Source organism: Rhinolophus sinicus, chromosome 16, assembly GCF_057876585.1.
Source record: "Rhinolophus sinicus isolate RSI-liver-muscle chromosome 16, RSI-T2T, whole genome shotgun sequence".
Taxonomy (NCBI): Eukaryota; Metazoa; Chordata; class Mammalia; order Chiroptera; family Rhinolophidae; genus Rhinolophus; species Rhinolophus sinicus.
In genome coordinates this window covers 137,516,620-137,544,497 of record NC_142516.1, presented here as the reverse complement: position 1 = coordinate 137,544,497, position 27,878 = coordinate 137,516,620, and the positions used below count along the sequence as shown (strand labels likewise).

General features: G+C 46.8%; 1 protein-coding gene across 2 annotated transcripts; it reads right to left on the bottom strand.

Moving 5' to 3' along the window:
- Positions 1-854: 854 nt before the first annotated feature.
- GRTP1 (growth hormone regulated TBC protein 1) lies at positions 855-26,738 on the bottom strand. Of its 2 annotated transcripts, XM_019746600.3 has the most exons (8): positions 26,574-26,738; positions 25,971-26,122; positions 22,033-22,191; positions 18,770-18,894; positions 16,158-16,254; positions 4,874-5,046; positions 4,610-4,795; positions 855-1,210 (listed from the first exon to the last, which is right to left on the bottom strand). In XM_019746600.3, exons 1-8 carry the CDS (start codon positions 26,618-26,620, stop codon positions 1,121-1,123), a joined length of 1,029 nt encoding a protein of 342 aa, XP_019602159.3. In that variant the 5' UTR covers positions 26,621-26,738; the 3' UTR covers positions 855-1,120. The 2 variants fall into 2 exon arrangements, with proteins under 2 accessions (XP_019602159.3, XP_074185659.2); XM_074329558.2 differs by lacking the exon at positions 25,971-26,122 and having other exon boundaries at positions 26,574-26,719.
- Positions 26,739-27,878: the final 1,140 nt, after the last annotated feature.

Genomic DNA, 27,878 nt, shown 5'->3' with positions numbered 1-27,878 from the left:
TTGGCTCTACCTTGGGGGCTCAGGCTTTGGTGACCTACCCAGGCCACTGTCTCCTGGGTGACAATGTCTAAGGTAGATTGGGACATTAGCATGCTGCTTTCGTCCTGGTTCAGCTGCATCAGTGGCTGTGGGGAAGGCAGGTGCCTTTGTGGTGGCCACAGCTGGGGATGGGGTGCTCTCAGGCAAGTCTGCTGCCACCCAGGTCCCTAGCTATGCCTCCCTTTTGAGGTAAAACCACACCCTCAGGTGCGGACAGGTGACCACAGTCCAGACGTGGGATGAGGATGGAGTTGTTTGTAAATGGAAGGACATTTTGAAAAACCAAGAGGTATTTATAGGTGACACTGCTGAGGGCAGCAAGCTTGGGGCCCCTGTGGGGAGGTGGGGCTGGAGGAGCAGACCAGCTGCCCCTGAGTGTCCCTGCATGTGCCCCGCCCCTGCTTGTCCCCCCACCCTTGCCCACCTGTCTCATGCAGGGCGCAAGCCTGCCCAGGCAGTGGGGTTTCTCAGCCAGAGGCAGCACCAGGGGTCTTGTCAGGGCGGGGAGACTGGGTCAGGGTTTGGGATGGGAGGCTTAGGGTCTCAAGCCCAGAGGAGGGGGTCTTGCTGCATGTTAATCATCTCCCTCCAGGGCTCTAGGAGGAAGTGGCTACATTGAGCACTTGTAACACGATTTTAGAAGTCATTTTTTGAAATTACCTTTCTAAAGACAAATCACTTGGTACGTGCACAAACTTCACATAAAGGTAAATGCTCTGCTACAGAAAGGAACAGGATATTTAATTGGCATTAATAACACTAATAACAGTTCACTGATTTTAATTTTCAATTGACTGACAAGTGGTAATCACAAATCCATAGGTGTTAACATACTTTATTAAATACAAATGTATATCACGTTTTATATATTATTGTCTCAGGTAAAAATATATTTTTAGAAATTTATGACTTCACAGCTCAATCAGTTACAGAAAGACATGATTTTAAATTGCTCTTTTAAAAAATTCACCTCCAAAGCGTAGAGACATCAAGTATTTACAGCACTAAAAAGGAAAACAGTAAAAATTGGTCAACTCCAGAAATGAAGCCTCGTGGTCGTGCAGAGGGGAGAATGCCCAAGTCACCCCTGTGCCAGCAGCTTGGCCCTGCAGCTCTCGCGAAGCCTGGCGATGGTGCTCATGGACAAGCTTCCAGGCTCTGAGAATATTTTCTGGAAGAGGAATGGAACGGGTTTAAAAACCAACCAAAACCACATTCTTACTTTAGCTGTCCTGTTAACGGTGAGGCTGTGGCAGACAGACAGACCGACCAAAAACCACAGGCCTCTTGCACAGTGAGGGGACAGCCCTCCATTTCAAGTAGTTCTTTATAAATTCTGGTAGTAACCCTTATCAGATACATGGTTTGCAAATATTGTTTCTCTCCACTCTGTTGCTTGTTTCCTTTGCTATGCAGTTTTTAAGCTGGATGTATTCCTGTTTGTATTTTTTGCTTTTGTTGCCTGTGTTGTTCTTTTTGTTCATACCCATTAACTCTTGTATCCTGTAGCAGCGCTGAAGCCAGTCAAGCCATTCACGAGCAAACTGAGTACGAGAAACCAGATTTGAAAAGTGGAAGCAGTAAGAGACTCAAGACTCATTTCTAGTAAGAGAGAAAACTGCTTCACAATGAGGAGAAACGATGCTGCCTCGGGAAGGCAGGGAGAGCACAGCACGCAGGCAGGTAGCCAGCCATGGGACTCCAGAGGAAGGGCGTTAAAATTAGCGTGAGAACAAACATTTTAGACTGCGGGATGTGCCACTGCATCTTTTGTGCATAACAATTTAATAATTTGTGCAGTTACTGCTGAGAAATTCACAGGTATAAATTAGGCCAAGAGTAATTAGCATTAAAAAGTTTTTTTAAATAAATTTCATTTCAGAAATGTTTCCATACTTTCATAATACATAGCACCTAAGGTTGGTAGAGCGTTTACGTGATAGCTGCCCATGTTCCTGAAAAGAGAAGTAAGTCAAAGCCTCTGAGACGTGCCAAGACATTAGTGTTCAACTGTTCTCTTCCCATTAATGTTGCACTAAGCTCCAATATAAGATCACTGTTTTTATTCTGGAGGTTCTTCTACAGGATTTCAAAGCGGTTTGATACATGAACTACAACTTCTGTGCTGATGTGTTTTTAATACAGAAATGCATATACAATTTTGTAGAGCTCACTGAGAAAGTAAGACTCACTATACTAAGGCTGTTTCCCCACCAACTTCCCTTGAATGGCTACATTTATTCTGTCGATGATACACAACCTTTTTGATTTCGATACAGGTAGACTGGCGAAACCCGCCCAGTGTCCTCAGGATCCTGTGCTTCCTTCAGGCCCACCAAGGTCACAGGGCCCAGAGCGCCTTCGGGCTGTGAACTTTGCACAGGCAAAGTCCCGCCGTGGACAGCTCACCCACCTGCACCCAGGCAAACCAGTCACCTTGCTGCCTCTAGCACTTTATAAATCCTAGCACTTACTGAGCACCTACTATGTGCAAGGTACTCGTCTCACTAAACACTGACATAAATAATACCAGTTAGATCTAAACAACCTTGAAAGCATTATGCTGAGTGAAAGAAGCTGGACACAAAAAGTCACACACTGTTTGATTCTATTTATGTGAAACGTCCAGAAGAGAGAAATCCATAGAGACAGAGAGTAAACCGGCAAAAAAAAAAAAAAAAAAGTAAACTGGTGGTTGCCAGGAGCTTAGGAAGGGGTAGGGGAATGGGGTTCCATTTGGGGGTGGTGAAAATGTTCTGGACCTAGATAATGGAACTAGGTAATGTAACAATACCTCTGAACTGTACATGTTAAAAGGATGAATTTTATGATATGGGAATTCCATCTCACTAAAAAAAGAAAAAGAAAAAAACTAAACCCTGGGATACAGGACCTATTATCATCATCTATTATAAATGAGGAACCTGAGACTAAAAGGAATCATGAAACCTGCCAGCAGTCATACAGATAAGGGAAGACTGATTCTGTCCGAGTTCTGCGTTCAGCTCCATAATCTCCTCAACATACAATTAAAGACTTGGAGGCCTGGAAGAAGCACGATCCTGCCATCTGCTGTTTGAATTCCCCTATAACATTCTCACCAAGAGGCCACCAGCCGTCTTGAAGACTTCAAAAGATGGAGAAGTTACCCCTTCTGAAGGAGAAAATCTGTCATGAGTGATGGACTCCAAGTTCCCCCGACAAGCCTCCAAGTGAATCAGTTCCAGGTTTCTGTCCAACACGTCTTGTCCGTCATCACTACCTTCTCTATTCTGGTTGCTGGCTGGTGAGTACAGCTCCGTACGAGCTGAAATGTCAGTGCTCATGCCCGCCCTCCCACATGCTATTCAGAGGATGCATGTGACCCTGGGGACCGTCACAGCAGCTAGACGTGAGCTCATCTTCTGAGGCCAGGTGGAAGTGGAACCCCTCCCTGCTGGAGCCCCAGTCTGGAGGCACCAGGTTTTCTCTCGCTCCCTTGGAGCTGCCCGGTGTCCACGCTGCACTTTCAGAGTGGTATGGAGTAAGCTCAAGGCACGAAGTCTCTGGCTCAGTGCCCTAGATTCTGTCTAAGATAGTCCCAGTCATCAGAAGGCTGCCCCTTGTCGCTTCCAAGCAAAACTGCCCCAGCAAGGAGCTCCCTACCTCCCAGGGAAGTGTGGAGAAGCACCTGGCCTTCCCAGGCATAGAAACAATGCCACGAGGATGCAGCCATCATGCCCTCTGCTACCTCCTTTGGATTTGTAATTACGTCAAAAAAGATGAAAAGTGAGATGGGCCAGGTGCTCTAGATGAAGGCTGCTCGGGCGCTAGTACTCATCACCTCCCGCCAGGGCCGTTCCAGCTTTGGGCTCTGCTCCCGCCTCTCACCCTCTTCCCACTAGTCCACCTAAACCTTGCCTTACCAACCTGAGCCTGTCCCAGCTCCGTGGACTCCTCAGAAGGCCTGTGGGATGCGGCTCCCACTTCATTCACTCAGCGGGTCTGAGTCGTCTACACAGCCTGCGACCCCACTAGGACCAGGAGAGACAGGAGACCTCCTGTAGACAGGGTCATCAGGAAAGCCCTCAGAGACCAGAAACACAGACAGCAGGCCCAGGAGGGGCTCCCGGACTCAGGGAAGTCTGCTACCTCCCAGGCCTGGAGAAACTGAAATGTGGGTTAGACCCATCTGTCTACTCGAGCCCTTGATGCTTCTGTCTCAGTGAACCCTGACTGGCCCTACAGGGGGTCCCATCGGCACACTGGACCCTGCCCATCTCAGAGCAAGCCACTCCATGGCTGATGGCACAAGAGGAGCAGCAGCAGCCATGCATTCCAGGTAGGTGGCCCCCACACATCTGCCAGCAGGCCCTGGACTCCAGAACATGGGCCTAGAAGGGGCTGGAGCCTCTCCTCGAGGCTGCTTGAGAAGGGAGGGGTGAAGAGACCCAGCTGAGGAAGAGGTCCAAAGGAAATACAGGGACAGATGCTTTGCCAGACAGACAGACGTGTGAAGCCAGGACACCCCCTTCACGGGCTGGGCAAATGGAACAGCAGAGCAAAGCACAGGCTGAGAACATCCACTCACCTGCATAAAAGTGTGACATTCAGTCACAAAACTCCCTTTGGTGATCTCCTTGAACTTTTCACAAATGTCTGCAACATTGGTGGCTTCCAAAATAAAAGCCTGGTGTTGCTTAATGAGGGTCAGCGCCACCCGGAAGATAATTTTTGAGCCTTCGTTGAACAAACAATCCCAGATTCGAAGCACCGTCTGCAGAGAAACAGAAATGGCAGATTATTGTGTGGTGACCTGAGTCAGCCCGGTCCCACCAAGGCAGGAGACACTCACCTCCACAGGCAGAATGTCCACAAACAAGCAGATGAACCAGCGTGACACGACCAAAGTCCACAGGACACCATGCCCATCCATCAGGGCCGCCACCGCCGGCAGCTTGGTCCTTACCAGCTCCCCCAGGACCTCCTGATCCGTCTTCAGGCCCAGCATTGCGGGGCTGTAGTAATCTGCCACGGGGATGAGACAGAAACCCAGAAGTGGGCCTCACTTGTTCCGCACACCACAGCCTCCTGCTGGCCTCTTCCCTCGTTTTCCTCTCAGCCAGAGGGGAAAAATGGCTATTCATGGAGGATCCTTTCCAGAAGAGGAGGGCAAAGTTAGAGGGAGGACTGAGGCAAGATGCTGAGCTGTGCGGATGCAGGGACTCCGGAGCAGTTCCCAAAGCAGGGGTCTCTGGGGCTCCGGACAGTGAGGCCCTGCTGGGCAACCATTAAAACCTGCTAGCAGAAAGCAGGATATTTGCATAGCAGCATTATTCATAACCGCCAAAAAATGGACATAACCAAGTGTCCACCTGTGGATGACTGGAAAAACAAAATGTGGTCCATACATACAATGGAATATTATTCAGCCTTAAAAAGGAGGGAAATTCTGACACACACTACAACATGGATGAACCTTGAGGCTATCATGCTAGGTGAAATAAGCCAGTCACAAAAGAACAAATACTACATAATTCCACTTATGTGAGGTGCTTAGAGCCACCACAATCAGAGAGACAGAAAGTAGAATGGTGGTTGCCAGGGGCAAGAGGAGGGGAATGGGGAACTCTTATTTAACGGGAACAGAGTTTCGGTTTGGGGAGATGAGAAGGTTCTGGACATGGACAGTGGTGATGGTTAAACAACACTGTGCCTATGCTTTATGCCACTGAACTGTACACTTAGAATGACAAAGATGGTCAATTTGATGTTATGTGTATTTTACCACAATAAAAATAAAACTTTAAAAATCGGCAGGTGGCAGCTGCCTTTTCCTGTCATCCCAACTGAGGGAGCGCCTCTGCAGCTTAATGAGGGTCAGCGCCACCCGGAAGATAATTTTTGAGCCTGCCCGACCCAGGCTGAGAGAGATTTCAGGAGGCAGCGGAAGCCAGCACAGGGCCACCTGAGCTGCGGGGACAGCACCACCTGATAGCGTGGAGGCGGCCCATGGCCCAGCGGTGAAGGACACAGTCACGGGCATAAGCAGACCCGCCCCCAGTGCCCATGCAGTGCCACCATGCCACCCCCCACACACAGTCAGGAGGGAGGGGCTCAACTCGAGCTGCCCCTCTACACCTTCCCGCATCCACCTGCCTCCTCAGAACAGACAGTTCAGGGACACAAATAGTGTCATAAAAGACAGTTCTTTTAAATTTGCCCAAAGCACAGATTTCCAATCCCACAGCTGGTTGATAAAATGTGTGCCCTGGATGGGACAGACTCGGGGCTTCAAAGACAGTGACAGCCTTGGCCTTGATGGCTTCTCCAGCAGCGTGCCAGTGTCCCCTGAGCACCCTGGGGTCCTCTGAGCACAGGACACATTCTCCTTTCTTGACTGGTATTGTGTTTTTTATTTAATTCTCTTTATTTTTTGTGTTACTAAGATAATACATGCTTACAATAAATTAGAGCATCAGGTGAAAAGCAAAAGTCACCTCCACACCACTGTCCCCAGGTAACCAATCATCACTAACCAGAATGACAGGCCTCCCCCATCTTTTAATACCACGTAACAGATTTACTTATCTCGCAAACAGGACTCTTGCAAACAGGACTGTTATACATCCCTTTGTACACCCTCACATACATGGCCTGCCGTCTTTGGCAAGGAGCCTTCGCAGGGATAAGCCATACACCACTTCACCAGCGCCTGGCTTGTAGACATTCAGATGCTGTCAGCCCACACACGTGTGCTCACATGTGCTCACGTGGGCAGAGAAACGTCTCCACGTAGAGCTGCTGGGCAAAGGCTTTCATGGAATCCTACATGCTTTCTCCAACTTAAGGGTGGAGGACACTTCATTACATTTACCAGAAATTCTAGAAAGAGCCAAATGTCCCCACCACTCTGAATACAGAAAGGCAGAAGCAATGTTAAGTCTAAACTGTTTCTTGTTCATTCCCGAAGAGGCATGATGGCTTAATTTGGAGAAATTTTCTACTCTAGTTAGTGGCTTGGGGACCCCGGGCTGTCGGAACACAGAAATCACGACTTGTTAAAGCGACCTCATGGCTGCTCTGCTTCCTGTTACAGGGCCGGCAGTTAGCGGTCCCTACCATGAGTTCAGACACACACACAGACCAAAGCTTCCAACAGAGGGTCTATCTTTTGAACAGACATTTGTCTTGCAAAAACCTTTCTAGCTTGTTAATGTGATGTGTTTTAATGAATTTTAATGCTTAATTTTTGCTATAAAAATTAAGTAATCTGTGTAATAAAAAAAGAAAATGTGCACACATTCTGCATACTGTCAAACACAGTATCTCGCCCTGCTGCCAATATGCAGTTTGGTCACTCACAAAAGCAAATGACAACACGTTCTTGTTAATTAAATATTTCGGTTAAAATAGTCATTATAAATATTAACACGATATTGCACTAATGTTGCTAATTTTCGAAGAGTAAGCTACAATAAACTATGTTTAATACTAAAGTACACTGAAAATAATTTAATAGAAGCCAATCCGGTTATAAAATACAAGGGATTAAAAAATAATTGCCCTTTCATATATTGATTTTGCATCTATCTCTTGAAACTTTGAACTGCTGCTCTCTCTTTTTCCTTTTTAATTCAGCAAACAGTCTCTGTTCTCTTGAGAGCATACTGAGTGCCGACCCAATTATACAAGTGACATCTCGGAGGAAATCAGGTTTAAGCGCAGGAGTGGTAAGAGGATTTGCCGAGAAGGACATTTAAGCTGCAAGCACAGCATGACCTTGTTCTTGGTAACAGAGAGACTTAGAGCAGCTTCCAAAAATAGATGTCAAAGTCACACCCCAGCCACCACAGGCCTGAGCTGGTCACCAGGGAAAGATCACTGAAAGCCTGCGAGCCTCTCTATTTACCCTCCTCAATGCATTCTGCCCCAGAATGTTGAAGGCAAGACAAACCACAATTCCTTCTAGGCTTTGCCCGCGGCATTCCCCTAACGTCTGCATAGAAGAGCACAGAGCAGAACCAGCATTCATCTGTGCACAGGAACAAAGAAACATCCTATGTAGCCCCTGAACTGCCTCGCCTCCCTGGGGCCCCAAATCATGCTTCTGCTAGGGACATTCACCTTTGCAAACAACCTAATGGCTGTGTCAGTGCATCAGAGAGCTGAATGGTGCTTCGAGGAGCAGGGCAGGTGTAGGGGTGCTGTCTCAGGTGTGGGTGCTGCTGTGGGGTGGAGGCACACAGATTTAGAAACACGCATGATTAGTGCTACATGAGTAGTAAGTGGTAGAGTTGCAGTTCAAACCTCTGCAGTCTAATTCCAAAGTGATGCTCTTCAGCCCAGGGATGAAGTGCCCGCCTGTGAGAAAGCAAACACATGTGCCACAGGAGTAGGACACAGGCTATGGATACAACACCAAGTAGGGGAGACTCTATGGGTAAGCTAATCAAGAGGACACAGGAAAGACATTGTCAGGTGCAGTTGAGATGAATGCAGTCCAGTGGTCCGCGCCCTGTTCCCCCTCTGCTCCTCAGGGATTATGAGCCTCACCCACAAAATGTGCCTTATCAGTCCTCATGTCGGCCACACTTTCTAGGTTGAGCTGGGTATTTCTGTGATGAGCAATTAACAACCTGTTTCCCTGTTTCAAGGGAAAACAGGTCTGACCAGCTTTTCAGGATGCCAATATATTATTAGTTCATTATTGTACTGACTCACTCATGTATGCTCCCCCCTCCATTCTTGATGTCACATGGGGCCTGAAGCACCAGGGACTGACTGACAGCCGGCTTCTAGCCAGGACATGGCCACATCTGCTTTTCCTCTAGCACCCTTTCACTGGATGCCTTGGTTTGAATGGTGTCTAATCCGGAGAGCCGCCCCTGGCTCCCGAAGAGGTTCCTTGATGTCATAGGAGGTCTGCATGAGACTTTGAACTCTGCATATGGATGTATGGAGGCCAAGTTTAGCATGTCAGGGCATTGTCTACTAGCATTCTGTTGACTTGGGACCATAGTGTAAAAGAGAAATCCTTCAAGTAAACTAGTCTGAGTGACTATTAATTTTCATGCAACATAGTAATACTCATGGCAGTGGCAGTGCCTGAGGAGGGCTCCGTCATCGAGGCAGGAGGCCCGTGAGGCGTGCACGAGACCATGAGTTAGTTCTGTGACTCTGTACAAGTTACTCTCTGCCTCCAGTTCCTCCTCTGTGAGAAGATAGTAATATAACATCTTCAATTCTAACACTAACTTTATCCTATTTCAGCTGCTCTGAAATTGGGCTGTCACTGGCCTAGAAGCAGCAGCCATCAGGGGTCTGTGCTAAAGGCTTTGACATCCTACTTCACTGTTGTTTAAATCTGCATCTCCTTGCTCACTTTGTCATCTCTTCATAACTTTGTTGGCCATTCATGTTTCCTATTTTGTAAGTTGCCTATTTGCTTTCTCGCATAAGTCTTGAATCCATCTGGAATAGAATTAAGGGTCTAATTTTGTTTTGTTCATATAGACAGTCAATTGTCACAGAACGATGTTTTAAATAGTCTTTCTTTACCCATTAATCAATATATGAGGTCGGACAATTAAATTCGCGAACTTGTTGCAATGATGTTGCTATCCTTTTTTGATATCAGAGGGATTATTTATTATGAATTTGTACCAACTGGACAAACAGTTAACCAAGTTTACTATTTGGAAGTGCTGAAAAGACTGCGTGAAAAAGTTAGATGACCTGAACTTTTCGCCAACAATTCATGGCTCTTGCATCACGACAATGCACCAGCTCACACAGCACTGTCTGTGAGGGAGTTTTTGGCCAGTAAACAAACAACTGTATTGGAACACCCTCCCTACTCACCTGATCTGGCCCCCAATGACTTCTTTCTTTACCCGAACATAAAGGAAATACTGAAAAAAGACATTTTGATGACATTCAGGACATCAAGGGTAGTAATACGATGACAGCTCTGATGGCTATTCCAGAGAGTTCCAAAATTGCTTTGAAGGATGGACTAGGCACTGGTGTTGGTGCATAGCTTCCCAAGGGGAGTACTTTGAAGGTGACCATAGTGATATTCAGCAATGAGGTATGTAGCACTCTCTCTAGGATGAGTTTGCGAACTTAATTGTCAGACCTCATATCTCACATACCAAGTTCTGACAGATTAATTGATCAATAGACTAATTGATTTCTGGCCTCTCAGTTCTGTTTATCCATCCATAAACTACTACCACACAATTTTAATTATTATAGCATTATGATAAATCTCCAATAATCTTTCCTTCTTGGATTTGCTTTGCTATTGATTCTTCCATATGATTAAGCCATTCTTGCATTCCTGGGATAAACGCTTTAGATAAAAAATACTACTCCATAACCATCACTGGATTCAAGTTGCTAATACTATTATTATTTAAATTAGGATTTGTATACCTGTGTTCGTCAATGAGATAAGCCTGCATGACAGCAAGGTTATACTAGCTTCATAACATGAGTTTATAAGCAGTTTATCTTCTTCTATTTTCTGCAAGATTTATAAAAATATATAGGAATTATCTGTACCTTCAAGGTTTGATGAGGTTTGTATGTCTGTGAAAATATTTTGTATGTCTGTGCATATGCCCACTCGGATGTTCTATTTTCTCCAGTCAGCTTTGTTAAACTGTATTTTTCTCAGTTATCCATTTGTCTCTTCATTTTATTCCTATTCTGATTCTTAAAAATCTACACATTTTCAAATTACAGCATCCCTTTCATTTCTAAATATCAAATCCATTTTTTCTTTATCAGTCTTGTAGAGGTTTGTCTATTTTATCAGCTTTTCCAAAGAACCAGCTTTTGTCTCAGTTAATCTTTCTATTGCTTCTTTGTTTTCTATGTCATTAATTTTCACTTTTTTATTTGTGTGCTTATGTACATATGTATATATAAATGCACAGAAAGAACTCTGGAAATATACACAACAAATTGATGATAACATAATTCCTCTGAGTAGGAGAGAAATGAGAGGGGGGTATAAGTGAAAGAAGACTGTCACTTTTTTTCTATAATCAGTACTATATTTTTTGAACTTCTGAAATGAGAATATATCTGCATTTTTTTGTATAATTAAAAAAGAAACAACTAAAAGCAGGATAACTGTGGCACTGAAATGACCTAGTTTGTGCAACCAGGATTCAGAGAACATGACGTATAGCTGCCTCTTTACCATTTGGAGAGCTATGCAAGGACAAGAATAATTCCTTTTTTCTCCCACAGTACTAATATTTTTATTTTGATATTTTCTTTTGTTTCTTTATAATGACACTACCACTTTAGGGGCAATCTGGACCCTTGATTTTTTTATTTTTTCTAAATCAGCATTTATCACCTAATACTCTTGTGTAAATTAAAGGAAACCTCAACTAAAATTGGAGTTGGGAAGGCCTGTAGAGGGAGCTCTCACACCCTACCACTTAGGTCAACTACCTCAAACAGGAAGAGGTCAATTACAGACCTCTACCCCACCCCCCCACAGAGAGTAAATTACAGACCAAAATACTTTTTACTACTTTACTCCTCCAGCAGGAGTACATTTCCTCTTGCCCAGCAACAAGCCCAGCCAATGGAAATGCCACAGGTCAGCCAATGAGAAGACGTCATCACCTGAACTCTTACTTTCCTCCAATGAATTTTCATTTTCCTCTTACTGATGACTTCCTTGTCTTGCCCTTCTTTCTACAAAAGCCTTCCATGTTGTACATATATACAATGGAGTATTACTTGGCCATCTAAAAAGAACTAAATCTTACCATTTGTGACAACATGGATGCACCTAGAGAGTATTATGCTAAGTAAAATAAGTCAGACTGAGAAAGACAAATACCATATGATCTTGCTTATATGTGGAATCTAAAGAACAAAATAAATGAACAAACAAAACGGAAATAGGCTCATAGATATAGAGAACAAACTGATGGATGCCAGAGCAGGGGAGGTTGAGGAGCTGGGTGAAAAAGGTGAAGGGATTAAGAAATACAAATTAGTAGTTACAAAATAGTCATGGAGATGTAAAGTGCAGCATAGAGAATATAGTCAGTAATGCTGCAACAACTATGTATAGTGCCAGGTGGGTAGTAGGCTAATCAGGGGGACGACTGCATAAATTATACAAATGTCTAACCACTACACTGTATACCTGAAACTAATATAAAATAATGAAAGTCAACGGTAAGTGAAAAAAAATTATTTTAAATAAATAAATAAAGGCCTTCCATCTTATATAACCCCTCATAGTATCTCTCTAGTTGCTAGATGAGTTGATGCTTGATTCGAAAATCATTTAATAAAGCCAATTGGATCTTCAAATTTACTGCGTTAAATTCTGTTTATTAAGCGTAGAGGAGAGACTGTTCCATGACGTGATCACTGTCTGTCCCTCAAGCTGGACCTGGGCCAGAATGGAGGTTGCTTTCTGCAAACCCCAGTTAGAGGTTATCTGATCATAATTTGATGTTCATCCGGACATAAAGCAGCACCCTACCCTGCCTCCTGCTATGTGCTGGTTCCTGGAACAGGTGGTTATCCTCGTCAAGCATGTAATTTCCCATACCTGATAGCAGTCCCATACTAGTACCCACTGACGATCCCCCCTTTTACCCTGTATAATTCTATGGGGCCTGCCAAGCAGTACAGGGATCCAGTTTGTCTTGCAGCCACCCAAGATACATCTTGTATGTAAGTTTCCCTTAGTAAACTCTATTTATTACCATACTGGAGTAACCAGCCTCTTCAGTCTTTCCCTGCCCTCCACTTATGGGGGTAGATTTTCAGTCTCAGGGCTTTTCCCTAGGTCTGCGTGTACTAATACTGTGGGGACAGAGCCCCAAAAAGCAGTTTCCAGGCTCTCGGCCTCACATAGAAAGGTGCTGGCTCAGGTAGTAAATGGCCATCAACTGTGATTGGATGGCCATCAGCTGTGGCTAGTTGGCCGTCAACTGTAACCAACGAGCCATTGGCCACTAATATAACTGCTGTGGCTACGCTAGCAAGAAAATGGGGGCTGAGCCTGCAAGCGGTGCAGTGAGGGTTGCGAACAGTGTGGCTCCTGCTTCCTGTTTCTCCAACCCAGCCGCCAGAGAGAATATAGTGGTATGACTCCCCTACTTATGGCTCCGTGGGTGTTCCTTTTGGCCTCACCATATCCTGCGTTCTCTTGTGGGGAGCAGAGACCCCACAGGCCGCCCCACACGACACATGGCGTAGTTGGCAGGATGTGGTGCCGGCCAAGGCTCTCCGAAGAGTGGTGGAGCAGTTTGTGTGTATGAACACCCAGTCTCAGGAAGACCAGCAGGAGCAGCTGCCGGAGAGCTGGACCCCCATGGAGGGGTGGGAAGACGTGGACAGTTCCCCAACCAGCATAGGCCTGAGAAAGCAAAGGTCTTTGCAGCCCTGTGGGCTGGGAAGTGCTTGCTGAGGCAGCCCAGATGCGGCACTTGTCCCAGGAGGAAAGGCTTGCTGAGTCCTCCTTGGGAGATGAGGGTGAGGTCAAAGTCATCCCTCACCCCCAGGACAGCCCTGGTGAATGACTATGGACTATGGAGAATTGCCTTCCAACCCTAATTTAATGGACCGCTTGACTGTTTGGGAACATACCACCATGTAGTGGAACTGGCGGATGTTTGCTTTTGTGTTTTGACTGACCACCATTGAAAATATGTAAGTACCTTGACTATGAGTCGCTGTTGTTCCAGCACGGTACCCTAAGAGGCCCAGAGAGAGTGGCAGTGCCCTGAGAGCCCTGGCTGTGTCCGGGAAGACTGGTGGTACCCTAAGAAGCCCAGTAAGTCTGGCTGTGCCCAGAAGCACTGGTGGTGCCCTGAGAAACCCTGGCTGTGTCCAGGATATTGCATTCACCTCCAGGCTCCTCGCATAGGGCCCCTCGCGGAAGACGCTTGTCGCGTAAATAGTGAGGCGAGACCCTGTAGGGGTGGAGTGTGGGGACAGAGCCCCAAAAAGCAGTTTCCAGGCTCTCAGCCTCACATAGAAAGGTGCTGGTTCAGGTAGTAAATGGCCATCAACTGTGATTGGATGGCCATCAGCTGTGGCTAGTTGGCCGTCAGATGTAACCAACGAGCCATTGGCCACTAATATAACTGCTGTGGCTACGCTAGCAAGAAAATGGGGGCTGCGCCTGCAAGTGGTGCAGTGAGGGTTGCGAACGTTGTGGTTCCTGCTTCCTGTTTCTCCAACCCAGCCGCCAGCGAGAATATAGTGATATGACTCCCCTACTTATGGCTCTGTGGGTGTTCCTTTTTGGCCTCACCATATCCTGCGTTCTCTTGTGGGGAGCAGAGACCCCGCAGGCCGCCCCACACGACAAATACTAACACTCTATATTTTATCTACTTATTATGGGTTGTGTGGTGGCTATTGCTCATTGTATGGGAATTTCACAAGGGCCAGGCCTTTTATGTTTTATTCACTGATGTTTTCCAAATGCCCAGAACTAAATAGATCGTGGATACCAATAGTCATTGTAATTCAGTCTTAGGACATAATTGAAGCAAATGGTGAACGTGTTACAAAGCTCTGTGAATACTTCATTTGGAAAGTCTCTGGACCCCTCTTCCTCCTAACTTCCTGACCACTGCACTTCAGGCCTTCAGGTTGAAACTGGGACTGACAGTCTTCTCCGCGGCTCTTCTTCCCCATCCCTGCGGCTCTTTTCTCACACTCAGGGCCTCTCCACCTCTCCTTTCCTCATGGGCAGCTCCATCCAGCCTGGCCTCTGGCACGCGCACTCCTGAGCCCTTACTAATGGTGGCACCAGAGCACAAGGAGTGCCCCCATTTCCCTCCATCTCTCCAGATCCCCCCCTTTTTTAACAGTGCACTCAGGTTCACTCCTCCATGAGGCACGTGCCAGGACCTTAGGGTCACACAGCCATGGGTTTGAATCCAGGCTCTGCCACACACAGCTGTGGGATCCAGGCCTTCCTTGTCCTCGTTTGTAAAATGGATTTAATAGTCAGGTCTATGTGGTACTGCTTTCCTGAGGATTAAGTGAGAATGTAAGCGCAGGTGAGCGTGGCATCGGAACCATGCTGTGTGCACCCTGCTCTCATGTCTTCAACATGGAGTTCCTGGAGATGGGAACCCGCTCTGCAGAGAAGTCCCTGGGCGCTGTCCGGGGTGGTCCTAGGGTGAGTCTAGCCCAACTCAGGGAAGCATGTGCGAGGGAGAGGAGCAAGAAGAAAATTCAGAGGCAGGCATAGAAAACAAGACTGACGTTGAACTCATCGCTGTGGGGAGCCTGTAACCACACCTGCCCCTACACCCCTCACCCCCCTTTCCACCAGTCATGAGGACTCGAAGCTGTGCTTATCTTTCAGGCCAAGCATGCAGGTCATTGTGAACAATCACCACCATCACGGCTGGGGAGGGCAGAAGATCAAATCTGCCCCAAGTTTTCTCCACTGAGATGGCTCTGGCCATTTCTCTTCCCAAAGGGATTCTGCTCTGCAGCTCATAGTCCACATTGTGTGTTATAAAAATTGGTCGTTGTTTATTAACAAATAGTTTGTTAACTAACTTATAATTAACATAATACTTGTTAGTAAATAGAAAGGTGGAAATGTATGAAAAGAATGATTCTCATTTTAAAAACAGTAATAACAGCTGACAATTATTGCCCTCTTACCACCATTCACAAACTCAGTAACGAATATAGGCTTGTTGAAACTGGGACTGATCAAGTCTTCTCTCCCTTTAGGCTCTTTTCTCACACTCAGGACCTCCCCACCTTTCCTTTCCAAGTGAACCTCTCCCAGATTTCATGATCAATAAGACGTACACTAAGGCCCAATAGGTCTGTCTCAACACAAACGGTACAAACTGAGGAACAGCTGAGCCAAGCATACAGGCTCAGCCAAATTCAAGCTCTAAGACACAGAAATGACTGGTTGCTCTAGCTGGAGCCAATCATCTGAAATATTTTTCTTCTCTTTAACTCCACTGCAAAAAGATTTTTAACCTCAACTCCCAAACAATTCAATTATGTTTTAATAAAATCTTGACTTATCGGCTGAGTTATTTTGATAACGAGACAGAAACAAGACAGTGAAAGGCATACAGTAGAGATTTTCGACATACCAGGTAGTATTCTTCCAACAAGAGCATCTAATAGCCAGAAGGATTCTTCTTCACTCTTTGTGATAAGAATTAGATATCCCGCTATAAAATTCATTCCCTGAAATGAGAAAAATGAGAAAACAGAAATTCATGTCAAGTTTTAAACCACCATAAGATTCTACGATTGTTGGGCTGCTAACTACTGACTTTCCATTTCCCTTGCTCGTCCCTAAAACTTGCATAATTCCACAATGACATTTTAGTAGAACTTGAGAGATACTCAGGATTTGCCATCTAGTAATGCATTTAGTCAAATCTACATGAAAAGGCAGAAAAAGAAAATAGTTAAGAGAAACTCTTCTGAATACTGCCTTAGAACACTAAAATCAAAGACTCTTCAACTAATGGTAACTGAGTGATAAAATACAACTTACAATTGACTTCTAAAAAAATTAATAGCATGAAACACTACATCAGAGGGGAAACTATACCAATGACCATATTTCATAATTCCATAAGGAACATGGGCTGACACATGGGGATGTTGAAAGCGACTTTGTGATCGAGCCTGTTTGGGGCAATTCATGGCGCACACTAGCCAAAGGCAAATGTTGCTAAAATACTTGAAGTCCGTGACTCTCTTATCTGAGAGCAGCTGCTAGACATGGGGGAGAAGCGAGGCAGGTGATGCTTCACAACAGTGGCTGGGCGACTGCGATTCAGACGACTTCTGTCTTCCTTTTTGCTTGCCTGTATTTTCTAAATAAGTATGGATTTCTCTAATAATAAGAGAAAAATCAACTTTTGTCAACCAACAAGAAAAATATGGATATAAGACACCACATGGAGAACGCCACACAAAGAGGAAAGCAGTGATTGGTTAATGTGTCTACAAAGTAAGGAAAGCCAAGGCTTGTCAGAGAGCAGCAGAAGCGAGGGAAGCAGCCTGGAACAGACGCTCCCTCACCGCCTCAGAAGGAACCAACCCCGGTGACTTGATCTGGAACCTCCAGAACTGAGAGACAATTAATACCTGTTGTTCACACCTCTCAGCTTGTGATACTCTGTCATGGCAGCCCCAGGAAAATAATACAATGTATGTGCACTGACATGCATATGTATGTGTGCGCGTGTGCGTGCACGTGCATTATATATTCCAAAAGCCAATAGAGTTTTGGCCTCGTGCTAGTATTTAAAATTGTGTGGTTTATTTTTTTAAGCTATTTTTAATATCCACAAGAACAGTAACTAGAATAATCTTAGGACAATTTCTCAGCCATCTTGCCTCCCCATCTCCTACAGGCCACGTCCTGGTTTCAGGACAAGTTAATGACAGTAATAAAAGCTGAGAATGACAAGAATTCTGTCTGGGGAGAATGGACTCATCCCAGCTTTATCTTTCTGTAGGCACTATCTCCAGGTAACAGAGCAATATAAAAACACAACCTGCTAAATTATTCAGGTGAATCTTAGTAGTAGCTATGATACTTCTTTGCTGCTGGTCTTTTCAAAACTATCGGCCTCACTCCTTCTCCTGTTTCCCCCCTTTCTTCTCCAGAGCCCAGAGTCACGCCACATGCTGTTCACGCAGGGACTGCAAATTGCCAAAGCAACCCCCACTGCGCAAACATTTGTTTAAACCTTATTAAGGACCCAAACACTCCTGGCTCCCTCACCTTTATGACAAGCTTCTTGAGCCCTCTCCCACAGCTGTTAGATGTAAACTTCCCATCACTATGGGTTTCACTCACCTCCTCCCAGGAAACCTTCAGACAAGCTTTGGGCTCCAAGAGCCTGTATAGGAAGTGTACAGACTCAAAGGTAGGGAAAGCCACTCCCATCCCGTGATAGCCCTGGGCTCATGCTTGCAGCCATGGCCACAAGCAGCATTCCCAGTAATAGGCAGCAGGCAGCTCCTGCCAACATCCTGCCTGGCACACCCGGTGACTCGGGTCTCATGGGCCTCCAGGGAGCTCAGAGACTGAAAAAGCTAATCTCAAAGGAAGTGCAGCCATATCACACGCACGCACCCACGGAGGGCACAACTGCTGCTACTCCTAACTCAGGCTCTTCTTGCTTTCCCTGTTATGAACAGAACTGTCCATTTGATAAACTCCAGAGGGAGAATGCTTCAGGGAGGAACGAGAAATGATTCATTCCCACCTCATGTGTGCTTCATGCAACAAATCCAAAACATGATGACTGAAGTGGCAGGCGATGAGGCATACCATTACCTCTAATTGCAGGGAAGCTCTGACTCTAGAGATAACCTCAAAGGAACACCCCCCACATCACACATAGTGCACACGCACACATTCGCACCAATGTGATGAGATGCTGGTTACTTTGGGTTCTAGAAAATACAGCCCTGTGTTCACCTACGTTACTTCCTACCAGCTTCCCAACTTTCCATCCTCACCCCCACTCACTGCAGTCTGATACCAAAAGAAATCATTAAATAGATGTTTGACTGCTTTTATAACTGGGAAATAGTTCCAGTCACAGCTTGTGCAGGTATTATGACTAGGGAGTTTCTGAGCTGAATTGATAAAGAATACTTAGTGTACACCTGGAGAGTGTTCCTGTTGTAAGTCTGCGGAGTGTCAATCGCGTTCACTTTCCCGGGGGCTTACCTGGCAGTACCCCACACCTTGGTTGTGGTGCCCGTAAGCCAACAGCACATTGTACAGAGTCTTTTGTAAACAGGGATCTGCGCTCTTCCGGAATTTTACATTGTCCGGGAAGGTCCTGTTCATATCTGCAGGGAAATTTATGACACAGAATTATTCAAAAGGTGAAAACAGAAGACTGGTCTGCGATGTGCCAAAATCCTCCTTATGCCTACCCCTAAGGGAGGCTCCAAATGCCACCTGGTGAAGTGCTCTGCCTAAGGTTTAAGAAGTGATTTCCACTCTGGTTATGCTTTTGGATCACTCCAGAAGAGCCTAGCTGTCCTTCATAGGCCGCAGGCACCTGCAGCCTCACAGTCAAGGCCCTGGGCAACCGAGTCAGGAAGGAAGAGGAGGGAGTTCCCTGGACCCCGTGTCCTGTTCTAGTCGCACCTCAGGAGCATGCCTCTGGGCCCCAACAGCCGCTTCTCTCAAAATCAGTGACAGTAGAGTGAGCCTCTCTCGGGCTCAGGCCCAGATTTTTACTCAGTTTTCTCCACCCCACAGACCCACTTGCGCCCTCATCCTCACACCGCCCCCTCTGAGATAGTAGAAGGCTTAACTCTAAAACCACAGGTGACGAGTAAACATTTTACATAAAACTTTGGAAAATGTTCCCAATTCTGAAGATCAAAAACATAAGGAGTCAGAGATTCCCTTTCAGAGATTAACGGACAAAACTGAAAACTGAAAACTAAATAAACTCAACACTGCCCACCCTTGTCTACGGGGGGTTCCCTGGCCAGCCTCTTCCTGCTCATCAGACACCCACTTCCTCAGCCCGGCTCTCCTGGCGTGGCCCAGACAGTCCACACCAGGGACCAATGCAGGGACGCACGTGCTGGACGAAGTCACCAAGACAAAACTGTGTCTCACACTGACGTGACACCTGACTTTTTAAAGCTGAGTTTTATATGTTAACTCTGTAGACGGGCGAAGGAACAAACAGGATATATAGCAACGTAAACAATTACACCTTTTCTGACTCTACTGATCCCACTTAGTTAGGTTAGTAGTGTATTTGCTACTGTGCTATGTATGATTACCAAAATGGATTGGGACACACACACACCCATAGATCTCAAGATAGGACACACGTAACCATTAGCTTTCCTGTCATGCTGTAAGACAAGCATGCATATCTCCCCTCTGTGCCTAAGGAAATCCAACTTGTATGTTAGCATGACGTCTACATAGCTGCTGTAAAACGCGGCAATAGTAATTTTGTTCCCAACTTCTGGCCCCCAGGCCTTATCTTTGCTTAAAATAATTAAATCTGGGCAAAACTGCCCCAAAGCACGTTACTTTTCATTGTATGTTTTCTATAAAGAAGAGATTTTGTTTTCTTCCCTGAAACTCTAAGCATTCCAAAAACTGGAATTGATCCCGAGGAAATGAGTGGTGTTTTTTTTACTAATTCAGACTTGAGTGACCATCTGTGCTCATTCCTATGTAATATTTTTTATTATGATACATTTTCCATATGTTTTGAAATCTTTCTACAGGAAATGTCCCTTCTTCCCACTGTGGAGGTAGATGTGGAAAGGGATATTCAGTCTATGCGTACAGGGCATGAAATATCCACTCTACTATCCCTGTAAAATGATTTGTCCAGATCCCTCAAAAAATAGACACAGAATTACGATGTGATCCAGCAATTCCACTTCCAGGAATATACCCAAAAGAACTGAAAGCAGGAGCCTGTGAAGGTATTTGTCCATCCACGTTCATAGCAGCATTACTCACAATAGCCAAAAGGTGGAAGAGATTCTGGTGACCATCAATGGACGGATAGTTAAATACAACAGTATATAACATACAATGAAATGTTAGTCAGCCTTACAAAGGAAGGAAATTCTGACACATGCTACCATATAGGTGAATCTTGAGGACATTATGCTCAATGAAATAAGCCAGACACAAAAGGACAAATACTGTATGATTCTACTTATATGAGGTACTTAGTCATCAAATTCATAGAGACAGAAAGTAGAAAGGTGGGTGCCAGAGGCTAAAGGAGGGGTAAGTAGTGTTTAATGGGGACAGAGATTCAGTTTGGGAAGATAAAATGGTAAATTTTATGTTATGTGTAATTTACCACAATAAATAAAATATATTTATCCAAAAAACGCTGGCACTAAACAGAGGCTCTAAATTCGTTTTCCAAACAGCAACATTATATTTGATTTAATATGCTCAGCCTCCCTTGGACCTAAGGTTTCTTCCCAACCCGTATCAGCATTTCTGGCCTCACTAAGGGACACCGCTGGGCTGTGCCTGCAAAGCCGGTGACAGCTTCTGTTCTGAGACCTTTGGCTGCAGTTTGTTAGCAACCAGGATGCAGCCGGCAGATTCAGCAGCTGCAGCTCGTCCCCCTGGCTCCTGCCCTGGGGCTATGAGACCCCAGGGGCTGACAGAGGACTGAAGGACCCCCGTGCCTTATGCTGGGACCCACCCTTCTCTCATTGTCACAAGTCAGTCCAACTTCTCAGCACTTTAAAGCAATTGGATTTTTTTTAATTAAATATTTTGTGTTTAAATTTGTATTTCTCAAAAACTATTGGAATCAGAAAGGCAGATGTATTTCCTAAATATCTAATTATTCAGTTTAGGTTAAACATTTTTTTTGGGTACTTTGAACTTTAAAAAGCCAGTGAGCTTATGTGACTACTGAAGAAACTAGAGGAAAAAGAAATTATAGGCCAAAAATATTAGCATCCCTAGATAACTATTAGAGTTCAACAGTATGAAAGAAAACTCCAGTGTGTGACTTTACAACACGTGGTAGCTGATTCTGTAAGTCCCCGTGTGTCACTGTCAGGCACAAATCCCTTAAGTGATTATCCTACTGTGTTATGATTGCTTACTCAGCGGCCTCCTCACTTTCCTTGAAGGGTTCTTCATGGAAGAAATCTAGTCTTTCTATTAACACTTTCCTTACAGGCTAGCTAGGCACGCAAGTATTTGCTGAATGAATTAAAGACATTGTTCTCCCCTCATGAACGCTTACGTTTTGATTTTCCTCTGAGAAAAATATAATTTCAAACTGAAATCAGTTGGTGCATCTTTAACGATGTTCATTTCTTCATCAACATCACTTCAAAGATCGGGTGCAAACACAATTTGGGGGATAATGTCCACTCCTCCTCCTCCTCCTCCTCCTCCTCCTCCTCCTCCTCCTCCTGCCTGGGCTGCCATCCACCCGAGGGACGGATACTGCACGTCACCTGTCCTGATGGCCTCCTCTAGGCTGTCATTCCTCTCTCCCTGGAGAAGTTGGTGGTAATAGCCAGGGTTCCGGTCCATCTGGGCCTGTGCTCCACTCACCCCCATCCAGACGCGGGCCCGGTGCTCGAGGGGAACACCTTTCCGGATATAGCGCTTCACTGAAACAGAGAGAGGAGGCTGCTTCAGAAGGACAGACAAGCACTTCTCTAGGTCAGACAGCTTATGGAGGGGCCCTTTGAGCAACTGACACGAATTCCAATGCTTTTAGCTTGTCATTTCTCTCCCTACGTCAAACATTAAAAACATGCAAAACTTCCTGCATCTCCACCACAAGTGGTACATACACTCATTACGGAATCCTGCTCGCCCTCCCAACTGAGCACAGTCGGGCAGGAGGCTGCAAGAACCTCTGATACGCCTACTCCACTATCCACACTAAAAGAAGCCCAAAACCATGAGTGATCTCAATGCATCAATAATTTTCCAGGCAGAGGAGAAAGATTTGTGAGACTGACACTCAAATTAATTACAGTAAGTAAGGCCAGGGGTGCTACAGTATGCTTTTAATGACCTTAATTTAACCCCCAAAACAGTTCATTTTCAAAGCAAATATTCCCAGCTTTGTTGTTTTCCTTTGATATTAGAAATTTTTTAGAAAGAAACCACACTTTAGAAATAAAAGCTCATACAATTAGTGAAATTCCACAAGTTGCCATAAAATGGAAAAAATCTGAGACACTCACTGCATTTAACAAAAACAAAAAATAATAGGAATAACATTCTAGGTTACAGTCAAGAAAAGCACTGTCGATAAAACCTTATCGACCCACCTTGGGGTCACCAAACTCCAAGGTGACCTACACCTGATGGACAGGCATAAGCACCTTAAAATGGAAGCTCCAGGAGGCCAAGCAGCCCACTCCTGCACCAGCCCACTCCTAGAAGGGCTTGTGGGGGCAGTAAATGCACGCTAAGTATTTGCAGAATGATGCAGGGGTGACAAGGGAGGACCAGAAGAAGGGACAGAACAGACTCATACCATCCACCAAAATCCAAAGAAAACTGAAGAAACTCTCTTTGCCAGTTTAGAAGCACACTGGAGGACCACACCGTGGCAAGAACATTGCTATACACAAGGTCTATTCAGACTGTTATGGGAACATGGAAAGGATAAGCTTTCTTTTATTTGTAAGTCTACCAAAGACACCAATAATTCAGCCTGACCTTCCCTCCAACTTAGATGATTTATACATTTGTCTGTAGGTCTCATGACCCCCTAGAGGGCATCAAGACCAAGAATGACCCGAGGGAGTTGTTAACCCCTCTCTGCTGACCAGCAAGGGGAAGGGTCAGTCCCAGTGCTGGATTATTCTAACTTAGATGGTAGCAAAAGGAATGAACATGCAAAAATCCACGGTACTTCTACACACTGACTGCAATAAAAAAAACTGAGAATAGTATCATTTACAATAGCATAAAAAATTAAAGGAGAAATACTTAAGTATAAATCTAACAAAATATCTGCAGGATCTCAGAGCTGAATGCTGCAAAAGAAGTCAAATACCTACATAAGCGGAGAGATAGAGCATGCCTACCACGTTCATGGATTAGAAGACTTCATATTATTAAGATGTCAGTTCTTCCCAAATGGATCTATAAACTCAGTGCAATTCCTATTAATATTCCAGGAGGCAAGTTAATTCCTAGGATGTAGCTTCTTTTTGAAAAAATTTTCCCCCCTCTTTTTCCTTTATATTTTACACTTCTGTAAACCTCAGTAATGACCTGTGTGGGTGAGCCCTGCCCTTGGGAAAGTGTCAGTCTCTAAGGCCAAGTACCCTGTTTTCATTCTTTTCTGAAGAAACATTGTAAGTTCAGATAACAAATATCTAAAAGTAGCAGAAACCTTTGTTTTTCGAAACTTCTGGGCATGGTTATCACTATTACAACAGCTAAGATTCATTGAGCCTTGACTGTATTTCAGGTACTACGTAGGCTGAGTGCTTTATCTGACCTGTGGGTCAGCAGTCCAGTTAACCATGATGGACAGCAAGCCTTCTCCTGCACTAAAAGCAAACTGCAGACCTGTGGGTGTGGTAGCTGCATTTGTACACGTGTGTGTGTGCGCACACACACACATCCTGTTCCTGGGAGGAGACACAAGGACAGTAGTCACTGCTCCCCAGCTCCGGAAGGCTGGAGCCTGGGTTAGAAGAGAAACTCAATGTCACTTCACACCTTTTAGTATGATTAAGGTGTTTTACCATAAACATAAATTATGTTTACGTTTATATACTTGTATGTAACTTCTTCAAACAAAAGACCAGTCAACTTTTAAGGATAAATCAAAAGGAAAAAATAAAGGAGATGTGCTGCTGGAAACACATGAACACACAGGGGCCATTCAGGGGTGGACATCAGCATATATGATTCATGCCAGATACACACAGCATGTTAGCCTCAGGGGTCTGTGAAGCAACAAAGAACCAACCTTTAAGGTTCCTTCCAGCTGATTTTATGAAATGCTAGTCTACCTGAGTTTTCACCAGCACTCCCATTAGTAACAGCCTTGAGGGACAGCTCGGTCAAGGAAGAGGCCAGTGGCTCAGTGCCTTGGGACAGCCTCCCTCCTCTCTGACCCACACCCTGCCAGACAGCAAGTTCCCAGATCCACCTGCCTACCCAGCCCTCAGTCAACTCCACAAGTATTTCCCAAGCACCTACTGCATGCTGGGGCCACTCTGGGCCCTATTCACTAACTGCTTTAAAGGCAAAAATTGACCTCTTCATCCCCTTGCTCACAAATCCTTTTACAGTTGGCTTCTCTCTGCCAGTCATGTGATGAGTGCCTACATGTGGCCCCATGCAGGGCCCCCGGCTCCATCTCCAGCCCCTCCTAACCAAGTCCCTAATAGGCTGGTCACACAGCTGTGTCCCTTGCAGCTGACCCGTCCTCACCCCTTAATTGTCAACAATGTCCTATTTCAGGAAGCCCCTCTACACCCTGAGCCATTTATCTGCATTCCCTCAATTCCCTGGCACACTCATACCAATGCCCTCACCACGTGCACGGCAGGTACCCACTAAACACTTCATTCATTTAACAAATACTAAAGCAACTCTCCTGGCCAATCCTGCCAGCAGGGAGGGATCTTTGACTGCAGCAGGGGAAACAAATGATAAAATAAGAGCTGCACTGCGCTAGACAAGGAGAAAATGAGAAGGGAAGGGGTAGCAAGCGTGTGGATGTGTGGTGTGATGGGGGACACGCCATTCCAGACAGGAGCTCAGGAAGGACTCAGGGAGGTGACATTCAAGTCAACACCTGAAAAACACCAGGTGTAGGGGCTGGGGCGGGGTGGAGGGGGTGGAGAAGAACCTTAAGGAGAGGCAGCCGCAGGCTAGGGGTGTGCTGGAGAAAAAGAGAGATGGCCTGAGAGAGGAGCCTCCAGGCCTAGAGGGGGGGCGGGGACTGGGGCAGAAGAGGTGAGAAGGGGTCCAGCAAGGACTGGCTTTCACTCCGAGGGAAGCCCTGGAGAGCTTAGTCACAGGAATGGACAACTGGAGAGCCCTGGCCCATCCCATTTTGAGGAGCAGGAAATCTGTTTTCTTCTGGAAAGAAGGTGTGGTCCATTCATATCTGGCAAGCAGACCCTTCTCAAAGAGAAGAAAAGATGAACTTGTACCTTAACAGTGCAAGTTCTAGCTGAATTTAAAGCTTTGAACCTCAACTTTTAGCCTGCATAGGACACGCACCTGCCTTGTAACTTTCTGGTCTCTGGAGCAGCAGGAAAGATACACAGAGCGGACACCAAGCGCCAGAATTAAGGCAGCCACTGGGGTAAAGGACCTAAGAAATCCAGAATCCCTCTCCTCCCAGCAGTTTTTGTCAGCCAGTGACCTGTTTGTTGAACAGTGGACCAAGCTCCAAACTCACCTGTCATACTTTTCTGAACACTACTACTTCCCTTTAGAAGTTTAGACCATTTTATCGCTCTTCGAGTGAGTATCACCAGGTAGGTGGAAAAAAATTCTTCATAAGCTGCATAGTCAAAGTCCTCAGGCCTTTCAAACCCATACGGATCAATCCTACAATACAAAAATAAAAACCCTGCAGCCCCAGAATAAAGTGCCGCGCTCACGTGCCACCTGTGGCACAGAGCGACGGGGTCCTGCCCCCGGGGTCCTGCCCCCGGGGTCCTGCCCCCGGGGTCCTGCCCCCGGGGTCCTGCCCCCGGGGTCCTGCCCCCGGGTCCCTGCGTAGGGGGCGGGGGGCAGCTGCCAGTCCGGAACCCGTGACCGACACACAGGGGGCACACGCTGGTCCATCCCCTGGCGCAGAAAGGGACGGCGGGCCGAACGCAGCCGGGGCGCAACCCAGCTCACGGACGCGCAAGCGTCAGCACCTCCACCGCCGCACCCTTCTACTTCCCGCACCCCTAAATCCCGCACCCTCCCATCCTCGCATCCCCGAGTCCCACACCCACGACCCTAGCACCCCAGTGCTGGGAGAAGGGCGTCCCGGCCCCTTCGCTCCCACCTGGGGACACAGTCCCGCGCCGCCTGTGTGCGCTCCCTGGGCTCCATGCAGGGAAGGTGGGTGGCTGTCCTGACCGCGGCCGGGAAGGGGTGCCAAATCCACCTCCCGGGACTCCGGGCAGCTAGAGTCCTTCCGCCGCGGCGGGCGCGGGGAGGCGGTGCTGCGGTAGGGTGCGGGGGGGGGGGGGGGGGGGGCGGTGCTGGGAATAGGGGTGGGGGAGGGGAGGGGAGGCGGGGCTGGGGGCGGGGCCGGGGTGGAGTGAGGGGGAAGGGCAGTGCAGGAAGGAGGGGGAGGGGAGGAGGGGGGCCTGGGTAGAGAGACAGGGAGGAGGAGGGGGGCTGGGGCGGAGAGAGGGGAGGGGAGGGGAGGGAGGGGCGGGGAGGGGCGGGGGGCGGGGGGGGCCCAAGAGGACGCAAGGGGCGGGCGCGGCGTTGCACCTGCTCCCGCGGCTCCTGCGGAGGGCGTAGTGGAAGGCTGGTGGAGCCTAGGAGCCGTGGCAGCCTACCCACTACTTTTTCCCCATACCTGAAGGGAAGCGGCTCTGGGAACTAGGGGATCGGGGAGCCAGGGGCAGAGTGGGAGGATGTAGGGGGGGGACACAGAGGGACGGCTGGGGGGGCAGAGCAGATGGGGGACCCGAGGAGCGGGATGGGGCGGCTTGAGGGGTTGCGGGAGCAGGATGGGGACCAGAGGGTGGTATGGGGGGCGTGGGGGGGCCTCCCGGGTACGGGATGAGGGAGATGGAGGATGGGAGGACCGGGGACGAGATCCCAGGGCCCGCGGGGCTCGCTGGGCGAGCGTGAGGCGTGTCCCCATCCTCAGACCTCCTAGGCCTCGAGTAAAGGTTGGAGGAGATAAATCTTCCGAGATTCCTTCAAACCTCAGTGCCCAGCAAGTCCAAAGTCCAGAGTTCAGACCTGTGACCCCGTTTTTTATTTTATGCAGAAAAAGCAAGTCATTTTTTATTTGCTCTCCTTCCGCCTACACTTCAGACCTGAAAACAACATAAAATAGAGATCATAATCTCTGTACCGACCTAGAGAAACCTGTCCTGTCCCTTCCTATTTCCCCAAACCGGACTCGAGGAGGAGGGGGTTCCATTCCCTCCCGCCTGACATCTCCTTCCAACCCCAACAGCAGTGAGCCGGGCCTTGGAAAATTGCAACCCTGCCAGGAGCTACAGTGTCTTTAGAACAGGCTCGCTGTGGCCCAGCAGCGAGGGATATGCTGTGCCCTGTAGGATTGCCATGTGGGGTGACTTGGGGTTAATGGCCTCAGGCATCTGCTCCACTCCCCAAGCATGGA